Genomic DNA, 12,500 nt, shown 5'->3' on the forward strand with positions numbered 1-12,500 from the left:
GAGTCATTAAAGCCCTGAGTCATTAAAGACCTGAGTCATTAAGCCCTGAGTCATTAAAGACCTGAAACATTAAATCCCTGAGTCATTAAAGCCCTGAGTCATTAAAGACCTGAAACATTAAAGACCTGAGTCATTAAAGCCCTGAGTCATTAAAGCCCTGAGTCATTAAAGACCTGAGTCATTAAAGACCTGAAACATTAAAGACCTGAGTCATTAAAGCCCTGAGTCATTAAAGACCTGAGTCATTAAAGCCCTGAGTCATTAAAGACCTGAGTCATTAAAGCCCTGAGTCATTAAAGCCCTGAGTCATTAAAGACCTGAGTCATTAAAGCCCTGAGTCATTAAAGCCCTGAGTCATTAAAAACCTGAAACATTAAAGCCCTGAGTCATTAAAGCCCTGAGTCATTAAAGACCTGAGTCATTAAAGCCCTGAGTCATTAAACACCTGAGTCATTAAACCCCTGAGTCATTAAAGACCTGAGTCATTAAGCCCTGAGTCATTAAACCTGAACATTTAAAGCCCTGAGTCATTAAAGCCCTGAGTCATTAAAGACCTGAGTCATTAAAGCCCTGAGTCATTAAACACCTGAGTCATTAAACCCCTGAGTCATTAAAGACCTGAGTCATTAAAGCCCTGAGTCATTAAAGACCTGAAACATTAAAGACCTGAGTCATTAAAGCCCTGAGTCATTAAAGCCTGAGTCATTAAAGACCTGAGTCATTAAAGCCCCTGAGTCATTAAAGCCCTGCGTCATTTAAAGACCTGAAACATTAAAGACCTGAGTCATTAAAGCCCTGAGTCATTAAAGCCCTGAGTCATTAAATACCTGAGTCATTAAAGACCTGAGTCATTAAAGCCCTGAGTCATTAAAGACCTGAGTCATTAAAGCCCTGAGTCATTAAAGCCCTGAAACATTAAAGACCTGAGTCATTAAAGACCTGAGTCATTAAAGACCTGAGTCATTAAAGCCCTGAGTCATTAAAGACCTGAAACATTAAATCCCTGAGTCATTAAAGCCCTGAGTCATTAAAGACCTGAAACATTAAAGACCTGAGTCATTAAAGCCCTGAGTCATTAAAGCCCTGAGTCATTAAAGACCTGAGTCATTAAAGCCCTGAGTCATTAAAGCCCTGAGTCATTAAAGACCTGAAACATTAAAGACCTGAGTCATTAAAGCCCTGAGTCATTAAAGACCTGAGTCATTAAAGCCCTGAGTCATTAAACACCTGAGTCATTAAAGACCTGAGTTATTAAACCCCTGAGTCATTAAAGACCTGAGTCATTAAAGCCCTGAGTCATTAAAGACCTGAAACATTAAAGACCTGAGTCATTAAAGCCCTGAGTCATTAAAGACCTGAGTCATTAAAGACCTGAGTCATTAAAGCCCTGAGTCATTAAAGACCTGAGTCATTAAAGCCCTGAGTCATTAAAGACCTGAGTCATTAAAGCCCTGAGTCATTAAAGCCCTGAGTCATTAAAGACCTGAAACATTAAAGACCTGAGTCATTAAAGCCCTGAGTCATTAAAGACCTGAGTCATTAAAGACCTGAGTCATTAAAGACCTGAGTCATTAAAGCCCTGAGTCATTAAAGACCTGAGTCATTAAAGCCCTGAGTCATTAAAGACCTGAGTCATTAAAGACCTGAGTCATTAAAGACCTGAGTCATTAAAGCCCTGAGTCATTAAAGCCCTGAGTCATTAAGCCCTGAGTCATTAAAGACCTGAAACATTAAAGACCTGAGTCATTAAAGCCCTGAGTCATTAAAGACCTGAGTCATTAAAGCCCTGAGTCATTAAACACCTGAGTCATTAAAGACCTGAGTCATTAAACCCCTGAGTCATTAAAGACCTGAGTCATTAAAGCCCTGAGTCATTAAAGACCTGAAACATTAAAGACCTGAGTCATTAAAGCCCTGAGTCATTAAAGACCTGAGTCATTAAAGACCTGAGTCATTAAAGCCCTGAGTCATTAAAGCCCTGAGTCATTAAAGACCTGAGTCATTAAAGACCTGAGTCATTAAAGCCCTGAGTCATTAAAGCCCTGAGTCATTAAAGACCTGAAACATTAAAGACCTGAGTCATTAAAGCCCTGAGTCATTAAAGACCTGAGTCATTAAAGACCTGAGTCATTAAAGACCTGAGTCATTAAAGCCCTGAGTCATTAAAGACCTGAGTCATTAAAGCCCTGAGTCATTAAAGCCCCGAGTCATTAAAGACCTGAGTCATTAAAGCCCTGAGTCATTAAAGCCCTGAGTCATTAAAGACCTGAGTCATTAAAGACCTGAGTCATTAAAGCCCTGAGTCATTAAAGCCCTGAAACATTAAATCCCTGAGTCATTAAAGCCCTGAGTCATTAAAGCCCTGAGTCATTAAAGACCTGAGTCATTAAAGCCCTGAGTCATTAAAGCCCTGAGTCATTAAAGACCTGACTCATTAAAGCCCTGAGTCATTAAAGCCCTGAGTCATTAAAGACCTGAGTCATTAAAGCCCTGAAACATTAAAGACCTGAGTCATTAAAGACCTGAGTCATTAAAGCCCTGAGTCATTAAAGACCTGAAACATTAAATCCCTGAGTCATTAAAGCCCTGACTCATTAAAGCCCTGAGTCATTAAAGCCCTGAGTCATTAAAGACCTGAGTCATTAAAGCCCTGAAACATTAAAGACCTGAGCAGGGTCGGCTCTAAAACAAATCGAATGGGGGGGCAATTATTTACCAAGGGGGGGCACACACTGCCGTCAACAACCAACACACAAACACCAACGCAACTTCAGCTGTAAAGTCTATTGTTTTTCACACGCATTGCAGGGTGTTGCGCTATTTTATAGCGCACCTATGACTTGTGCATACATGCACGGTTGTGGCACGACCACCAAAACAGAAACATATGGACATAGGCCACCATATAAAAGTGTGCAAATGTATTTAGTATCCTATTCATGTGAACATGTTTTAGGTGGGGGTGGACCTAACCTCCTCTAGGAGGGTCTATTGAAGTTAAATGCATCAATCTGGTGCACTTTGAGAGCAAAATGAAGAGATCTATGGATAGCCTATCTCTCAGCATCCATATGACAGAACTGTACACAGATTTACTTTTTCTTTATGGATATTTTACTAATCACTCCCCTTTTAAACTGTATTCTTGTGTTACTGTCCTATAGTATTTTATACCCGTTTTTCATTTATTCTCTTATTTTTTAATAACTATAATGATCATATAAAGGTGTTCCTCGCAAATACTTGTTTACATAAATGGTGACCAAACCGTTTGAGACCCACTGAGATAACTTACACTAAAGTTAACTATCTAAACACTGAGAGAGTCCTTACCTCACTGAGCTGAGGTTATAAGATCCTCTCAGTCTGACAGGAGAGGACTCTCCTCCACCTTGGTGTAGAAACAGCTCTTTATATCCGTTAGCACAGCCAGCTAACCAGATGCTAGTTACAACATTCCACGTTACCGCTCGCGCACTCACAAAATGCGCTCGTGCCACACACACACAGAGCCGAGCTTGAATGAAACACAGAGACCCAGAAGTAGGCTACTTGTACTGTACTGTATATCATATTATTTTCGATGGCTTTACTGTATAATCAGTGTAACAGATGAACAGATCGCCACTGGGCTTTCATCTGAACACACAGCCACGTAATGATAACAAAACAAAGGTCGAGGGTCATTGGTCAAGCAACACACCAATCAGAGAGCAGCAGTGAGCACACCTCAGGCTGTGTTTTATATTTGTATTCTTTATTTCTGATGTATTTCACACAAAAAACCTTTACGGGCCGTCCACACTACAGCTTCGACAGCTTCAAAAACGGTTTCCAACGCGTCTGCCCATTCACTTTGAATGGGGTAACGTCACGTTGCCTCGCTTTTCACCGAACTAAATTGTGAGTAGCATAGCGGTCCGTCTAGCGCCAGCCAATCAAATCCCGTTTCTGAAAATCTGACAGCTCAAGCCCTAGCCAATCAAACCGCGTCTAAGCTGGGAGAGATATCCCGACGTTCATTTCTATATTTCAAAAAAAGATGGAGGAGAAACTAATTATCGCCGTAGCAAATCACCCGGTTTTGTATGACCATACCCTCTTCACCTACCGGGATACAAACCGGAAGAACCAGTCATGGAGGGAGGTGGCAGAGACAGTGGGTGAAACTGGTTTAAAACTGAGTTTATATATATATATATTGCTCGCATACATTTTTTTTGCTTTGTATGTCGGGGGCGGGAGATTCATGTGATTGGTTGTTGGTCGCGTTGCTCGAATAAAATCCCCAAGCTTCAGACACGCCCAGCTCCAAGCTTTTTTTGAAGCTGTAGTGTGGACAACGTTAGTGGAAACATTTTCACTTATATGATTAAAAAAAAAAAACGGCAAAGTGGCAAGGCTTGCCCACGTGTTGGGGGGGCACAGTGACTCATTTGGGGGGGCATGGCCCGCGAATGACCCCCCATGACGCCGACCCTGGACCTGAGTCATTAAAGCCCTGAGTCATTAAAGCACTGAAACATTAAAGACCACTTTTTTAGCTCGAGCTAAAATCTTGCCTAGGGCAGCAAATTGGTCAGGGCCGGCCCTGTGTGTGTGTGTGTGTGTGTGTGTGTGTGTGTGTGTGTGTGTGTGTGTGTGTGTGTGTGTGTGTGTGTGTGTGTCTCTCTCTCTGTGTGTGTGTGTGGGTGTGTGTGTGTGTCGCCAGATGGCGCTGTCGGGCTCCTTATATTTTCACCGGAATATAGGCTAAAGTGCGCGTCCTTCAGCGTGTCAGGTCGCGTGCACGTTAGATGAAAGAAGGAGCATCTGCCTACACACACACACACACACACACACACACACACACACTGGCTGCAGACAACAGGCACCGAGCAGCGGGAACGCGCACCGAGCAGCGGGGCCGCGCACCGAGCAGCGGCTGCAGCTCCTCTCCGGTGAGACCGAGGCGGAGGGAGGATGAAGAAAAGCACCCAGAGAGGACGGGTAGGCACCATCCATCTTTATATTTAATATATATATATAATATATTCTGCTTTAAATGAGTGAGAGCATCCATTAGTGATGGCGAGATGAAGCCTCATGAAGCTTTGAAGCTTTCCAGCCAATTGGTTCGCAAAAGGCTTCATCTCATGAGGCTTCATCTGAACACAAACCCCCTGCTGGTCAAAGTGTGTACAACAGGCAGACATCTCAACAGTGTGCTCTCTCTCATACCGAGTTCCCAATGAGTAAAGCCTTAGAATAACTCTAAACAACGAACATTAAATCATATCTTCATGTTAACAATATTGTTTTTATTCCAGTTGAATGATTGTGATTGAAAAGCCTAAGGAGGCTGGTACACATTGCAAAGAGGGATTTGTATTCCTTAATAATATTCATAAACGTAACCATGTTGTAGCCTGAGAAAGGCTACAACATATCAAAGAATACTTTTGTTATCTACATTATCTCATTTAGCTGTAGCTTTTATAAACAACAACAAATACGTATTGTTCAGTCGTTGAACCAGGGACCCTGCGGTCAGGAGTCAACTGCTTTCCAGCTGAGCCACAGCACGCACACTAAAGCTCCCTGAAAACACTGCAAGATATGTATTCCTGTATTTATTCATTTATTTGTTCATGTTTTTATTCCTACATTTATTTATGCTTGTATCTAGACCCTCTAGTGAGGGTCTGAGCTCTCTCTCGCCCGGGTACAGGAGGGGTGATATGGTTCTTATTATACATCCATGCGTTGTGGTTCAACGGTTCAACCGATCTGAATGGCTTCCTGAAGCAGTCACGTGGTGTCGACAGGCAGCGAGGCTTCGTTTGTCATCGATGACGTCACTGGCCCAAAACGATACATGCTTCACAAAAAGCTTCAGGGATTACTCGACACACGCTCCGAAGCCTCGGCGCAATACGTAACATCACTGCTCTCCCATAATCACACAGTGCTCATCATGCAGGGATCACGGTGCTCTGCTCCGACTCTCGTTATTTCATCATTTAAGCGTGTTTATACAGTATACCATTATATACCATTATATACCATTATATACTATTATATACCATTATATACCATTAGGCCTCTCATCATATATCATCACATATCATCACATTCAAGCCTCCGTTTGCAGAGAGTGATTCTGTCTCATTCCAGTGAACAACAGCTGACTGTGTTTACATAACAACAAACAACTTTATATCTAGCTTCATATTGAATAATTACTCAGTTTAAACTCTACAAATACTGAATCATGACAGAAGGAACTATTATAGAAATAAAAACAAAGAGGTGAAATGCTATGTTATATATATTATTTAATAATTCATGTATTTCATTTAAGTATGAGGGTTAGTATATGAATGAATAATACTCTGTTAAGGAGCCCAATCATTATTAAAACAACTGTGCTGCACAGTGGCAGCTAACAGCTAACTGCTAACAGCTAACAGCTAACGGCTAACTGCTAACAGCTAACTGCTAACAGCTAACGGCTAACTGCTAACAGCTAACTGCTAACTGCTAACAGCTAACTGCTAACAGCTAACGGCTAACTGCTAACAGCTAACGGCTAACTGCTAACAGCTAACTGCTAACAGCTAACGGCTAACTGCTAACTGCTAACAGCTAACTGCTAACAGCTAACTGCTAACAGCTAACGGCTAACTGCTAACAGCTAACGGCTAACTGCTAACTGCTAACAGCTAACTGCTAACAGCTAACAGCTAACTGCTAACAGCTAACGGCTAACAGCTAACTGCTAACAGCTAACTGCTAACAGCTAACAGCTAACTGCTAACAGCTAACTGCTAACAGCTAACAGCTAACTGCTAACAGCTAACTGCTAACGGCTAACAGCTAACAGCTAACGGCTAACTGCTAACAGCTAACTGCTAACAGCTAACTGCTAACAGCTAACTGCTAACGGCTAACAGCTAACTGCTAACAGCTAACTGCTAACGGCTAACTGCTAACTGCTAACAGCTAACAGCTAACTGCTAACAGCTAACTGCTAACAGCTAATGTCTAACAGCTAACTGCTAATGGCTAACGGTCTACACTTTACAGCTAACTGCTAACGGCTAACATCTTACAGCTAAGGGCTAACAATTAACAGCTAACTGCTAACAGCTAACTGCTAATGGCTAACAGCTAACTGCTAATGGCTAACGGTCTACACTTTACAGCTAACTGCTAACAGCTAACATCTTACAGCTAAGGGCTAACAGCTAAAGGTCCCGTGTTGTGGCCATTTCCACTGATCATAGTTCCTTAGTTGAGGTCGACTAGAATAGATTCACATTGTTCAATGTTCCAAACTCACATTGGTTTCTCACAGCATCTCTGTATAGTGTGTGTATTCACTCTCTGTCCTACACGCCTTGTTGGAGCTCCTGCCCCCCCCCCCTCCCTGTGAGCCCACTGTGCTCTGATTGGTCAGCTCGCCCACTCTGTTCTGATGAGTCCACCACCGTTACAGCGGAACATCAGTGATTATGTTTTACAATGGCGTTTGTTAGCAACCAGGAAATGACACCAGTAATGACAAACAGATGAGAATGCTACGTGGGGTCTGGGTGCCGTGTTGGGGGGACGTTGGGGGGCTCGCTGCTCCGCCCTTTGAGGCTCGAGGAGCGGACAGTGTGAGCTGGATTACTGGTTTTGTTTGCTGGTTGCTGCGCGAGACACGTGTGTGTGGCGCAGTGGATAGAGCCTTAGTGTTGGGATCAGGGGAGCACAGGTTCAAACCCCACTGCTGTCAGCATGTCATTGTGTCCCTGAGACACTTCACCCCAAATTGCTCCTGTGGGGATTGCCCACAGTATTGAGTATGTAAGTCGCTTTGGATAAAAGCGTCTAACAAGTAACATGTAATGTGTGTGTGTGTGAGGAGCTCCACGGATTGGTCCATTTGTACCAATTGATCCATTTGGTCGTCGTTACGTCACTTAGACCAGGAAGAAAACAATGGAAAAAGAGAAATCTCCAACGAGGCGTTCTGGGCATACTTGCCAACCCTCCCGATTTTCGCGGGAGACTCCCGATTTCATTGCCCTCTCCCGGTTTCCTCCCGGGGTCATATTTCTCCCACTTTTCTCCCGATTTTTGACAAAATCAGATTTACTCACGACTGTTTCCACTCGGACTTTAATACAGCTACTCCATCGTTTGGTTTCCGTGAATCGTTTAGTCTGGATCCAGTTTGAATCGTTTAGTTTGGATCCAGTTTGAATCGTTTAGTTTGGATCCAGTTTGAATCGTTAGTTTGGATCCGGTTTGAATTGTTTAGTCTGGATCCAGTTTGAATCGTTAGTTTGGATCCGGTTTGAATCGTTTAGTCTAGATCCAGTTTGAATCGTTTAGTTTGGATCCAGTTTGAATCGTTTAGTTTAAATCCAGTTTGAATCGTTTAGTTTGGATCCAGTTTGAATCGTTTAGTCTGGATCCAGTTTGAATCGTTTAGTCTGGATCCAGTTTGAATCGTTTGGTTTGGATCCAGTTTGAATCGTTTGGTTTGGATCCAGTTTGAATCGTTCGGTCTGGATCCAGTTTGAATCGTTCGGTTTGGATCCAGTTTGAATCGTTTAGTTTGGATCCAGTTTGAATCGTTTAGTTTGGATCCAGTTTGAATCGTTTAGTTTGGATCCAGTTTGAATCGTTTAGTTTGGATCCAGTTTGAATCGTTTGGTTTGGATCCAGTTTGAATCGTTTGGTTTGGATCCAGTTTGAATCGTTTGGTTTGGATCCAGTTTGAATCGTTCGGTCTGGATCCAGTTTGAATCGTTTGGTTTGGATCCAGTTTGAATCGTTTGGTTTGGATCCAGTTTGAATCGTTCGGTCTGGATCCAGTTTGAATCGTTCGGTTTGGATCCAGTTTGAATCGTTCGGTTTGGATCCAGTTTGAATCGTTTGGTTTGGATCCAGTTTGAATCGTTCGGTCTGGATCCAGTTTGAATCGTTTGGTTTGGATCCAGTTTGAATCGTTTGGTTTGGATCCAGTTTGAATCGTTCGGTCTGGATCCAGTTTGAATCGTTCGGTTTGGATCCAGTTTGAATCGTTCGGTTTGGATCCAGTTTGAATCGTTTAGTTTGGATCCAGTTTGAATCGTTTAGTCTGGATCCAGTTTGAATCGTTTAGTTTGGATCCAGTTTGAATCGTTTAGTTTGGATCCGGTTTGAATCGTTTAGTTTGGATCCAGTTTGAATCGTTTAGTCTGGATCCGGTTTGAATCGTTTAGTTTGGATCCAGTTTGAATCGTTTAGTTTGGATCCGGTTTGAATCGTTTAGTTTGGATCCAGTTTGAATCGTTTAGTCTGGATCCAGTTTGAATCGTTTAGTTTGGATCCAGTTTGAATCGTTTAGTCTGGATCCAGTTTGAATCATTTAGTCTGGATCCGGTTTGAATCGTTTAGTCTGGATCCGGTTTGAATCGTTTAGTCTGGATCCAGTTTGAATCGTTCAGTCTGGATCCGGTTTGAATCGTTTAGTCTGGATCCAGTTTGAATCGTTTAGTCTGGATCCAGTTTGAATCGTTTAGTCTGGATCCAGTTTGAATCGTTTAGTCTGGATCCAGTTTGAATCGTTTAGTCTGGATCCAGTTTGCTGTTGAACTCAGTTCCTGTTATATTGTGAGTAATATGAACTATGATATGGTGTTGTGTTCAGGGCCCGCACGACGCGGGGCCGCCGGCGCCGCTGCAGCCGGAGAAGACGGGCTGGATCAGGAAGTTCTGCGGGCGCGGGATCTTCAGAGAGCTGTGGAGGAGCCGGTACCTGGTTCTGAGAGGAGACACGCTGTACATCAGTGAGAAAGAGGTGAGGTCACTCTTTATATCAGAGCCTCCAGCTACACTTGAAACCATCGAGTCAGAATTATGAGAATTTCAGAAAAAGTCAGAATTTAGAGATTTTCAGAAAAAGTTAGAATTTAGAGATTTTTAGAAAAAGTTAGAATTTAGAGATTTTTAGAAAAAGTCAGAATTATGAGAATTTCAGAAAAAGTCAGAATTTAGAGATTTTCAGAAAAAGTCAGAATTTAGAGATTTTCAGAAAAAGTCAGAATTTAGAGATTTTTGGAAAAAGTTAGAATTTAGAGATTTTCAGAAAAAGTTAGAATTTAGAGATTTTCAGAAAAAGTTAGAATTTAGAGATTTTTAGAAAAAGTTAGAATTTAGAGATTTTTAGAAAAAGTCAGAATTTAGAGATTTTCAGAAAAAGTTAGAATTTAGAGATTTTTAGAAAAAGTCAGAATTTAGAGTTTTTAGAAAAAGTCAGAATTATGAGAATTTTAGAAAAAGTCAGAATTATGAGAATTTCAGAAAAAGTCAGAATTTAGAGATTTTCAGAAAAAGTCAGAATTTAGAGATTTTCAGAAAAAGTCAGAATTTAGAGATTTTTGGAAAAAGTTAGAATTTAGAGATTTTCAGAAAAAGTTAGAATTTAGAGATTTTTAGAAAGTCAGAATTTAGAGTTTTTAGAAAAAGTCAGAATTATGAGAATTTTAGAAAAAGTCAGAATTATGAGATTTTTAGAAAAAGTTAGAATTTAGAGATTTTCAGAAAAAAAGTCAGAATTTAGAGATTTTTAGAAAAAGTTAGAATTTAGAGATTTTTAGAAAAAAAGTCAGAATTTAGAGATTTTTAGAAAAAGTTAGAATTTAGAGTAGGGCCGGGACTTTAACGCGTTAATTAAGATTAATTAATTACACAAAAATTAACGCGTTAAAAAAATTAACGCATTTTAATCGCACTTATTTTTGCACCGCGGAACGTTTCTCACTGGATGAGTTTCAGGCGTACCGATTATACTGGAGCACCAACTAACGTTCATGACTTCAGACAACAACAAACCACAGTGAACAACAGTGGCAAATGTTGTTTTAAAAAACGGACGGATGGAAGCGTCGATAAGAGCACGGTTGTGTGCAAATTATGCAAAAAGGAATTCGCATATCACCGCAGCACATCAAGCCTCAAGTATCACCTCAATGCAAAACATATAGCAGCTAGCGTGGAAGCTAGCGTGGACGTTAGCCTCTTTTATCGCGTTCACACCAAAAAGAGCCGGTACTAAAATTAGTTCATGAGAACCTTTTTACCCCCACGAAAGTCCCTTCTAGAGAGCAGAGAGCTGCTAGAGAGCAGGGACTTTCGTACGGCTCTCTTGTGAGAAAAGAGCTATATGTCTGATTGGCTGGGCGACCACGCCCCGTAAAACTCCCAAAAAGTTTTGTGAAGCCGCCATTTTATTATCCTCGCATTAGCATTATTAGCATTAGCCCAGCGCAGAAACGCAGAGAGACTAACTTATGGCAACACAAAATAAAACATGGGAGCGGTGGAGATGAGGAGGTGTCGGCGTTCTGGCGATTTACTCGGAAGGCTTCAGTAGAAGCTGCTGGGACTCCCAGCAGCTTCTACTGAAGCCAGTCCCCAACTCCGGGGACTTCCGGCGGCAGTATACGCCGTGAAGTGGTTTGCGGCCTGCCAGTAAACCCAAAGCAGAAGAAGAAGAAGTGACGTCAGCGGCTTCATTTGCCTAATCCACCCCCAGGTTCAAAGAGTTCACATGAACCTTTGTGGGAAAAGTACTGCGGTGTGAATGCGCCTAATGGTATACTAAAATCCATGTGAAAAAAAATTGCTTCTCACTGTTCTTAGGTCAAATATTTATATGCGATTAAAAATGCGATTAATTTCGATTAATTAATTACAAAGCCTCTAATTAATTAGATTAATTTTTTTAATCGAGTCCCGGCCCTAATTTAGAGATTTTTAGAAAAAAAGTCAGAATTTAGAGATTTTCAAAATGTTGAGATTTTCAAAAAAGTCTGAATTTTGATCTGAATAGTTAGTTTCTCTCCTCAATAACAGTTCATTTCAAAGCTTAACACTGTTTCTTTGGGGTAAAGGTTGATAAAGCTGGCGATGCTAAGTGACGAGGCTCTGACAGGATCTGTGTATCGTTGGTGTCATTATGAATCTGGATTTACTAACTACAGTTGCAGATGTCAGATTGTATCCGGGGCCCTGAAGGCAGCACAGGTCATGTGTGACTCGGCATTTCATTATATAACTCGGGTCCTTACATAATTCTGCTGAGTCACCGGCAGAACAAAACTGACCGCTGCACTTTTTACTGAGCTGAGTGTGTGTGTGTGTGTGTGTGTGTGTGTGTGTGGTTCTGTTGGTGAAGCTGTTTGCTGGTTTTATTTTCCTTTTGCTTCTCATTTTTATTTTAGTTTATTAACAAATATATTTAAATACGTATGTGATTGATAATGAAACATTATGTAGGATTGTGCCTCTGTTTAGTCATGCATATTTTCACAGGGGGTTTGCATCTCTTTAAGTGTTTTTGAATCGACACACACACACACACAGACACATCATTCAATACACATGTGAATGATGTGTGTTTGTGCTAACAAATCTGAAGGCATATTGATCGTATCGACAAAAAGCCACCAGCTGCTACATGTGACAGAGACACACACGCA

At 41.4% G+C, this 12,500-nt stretch overlaps 1 protein-coding gene across 1 annotated transcript in view; it reads left to right on the forward strand.

Annotated features, from left to right (window-relative positions):
* Positions 1–4,834: 4,834 nt before the first annotated feature.
* The window catches only part of plekho1a (pleckstrin homology domain containing, family O member 1a), a 21,151-nt gene continuing 13,485 nt past the window's right edge, over positions 4,835–12,500 (forward strand). The window contains exons 1-2 of the mRNA XM_034201358.1: positions 4,835–4,989; positions 9,668–9,817. Of these exons, the coding sequence (XP_034057249.1) occupies positions 4,963–4,989; positions 9,668–9,817 (177 nt within the window). The 5' untranslated portion in view covers positions 4,835–4,962. The remainder of the gene's footprint in view (positions 4,990–9,667; positions 9,818–12,500) is intronic.

The sequence above is a fragment of the Gymnodraco acuticeps genome, unplaced genomic scaffold (assembly GCF_902827175.1).
Source record: "Gymnodraco acuticeps unplaced genomic scaffold, fGymAcu1.1, whole genome shotgun sequence".
Taxonomy (NCBI): Eukaryota; Metazoa; Chordata; class Actinopteri; order Perciformes; family Bathydraconidae; genus Gymnodraco; species Gymnodraco acuticeps.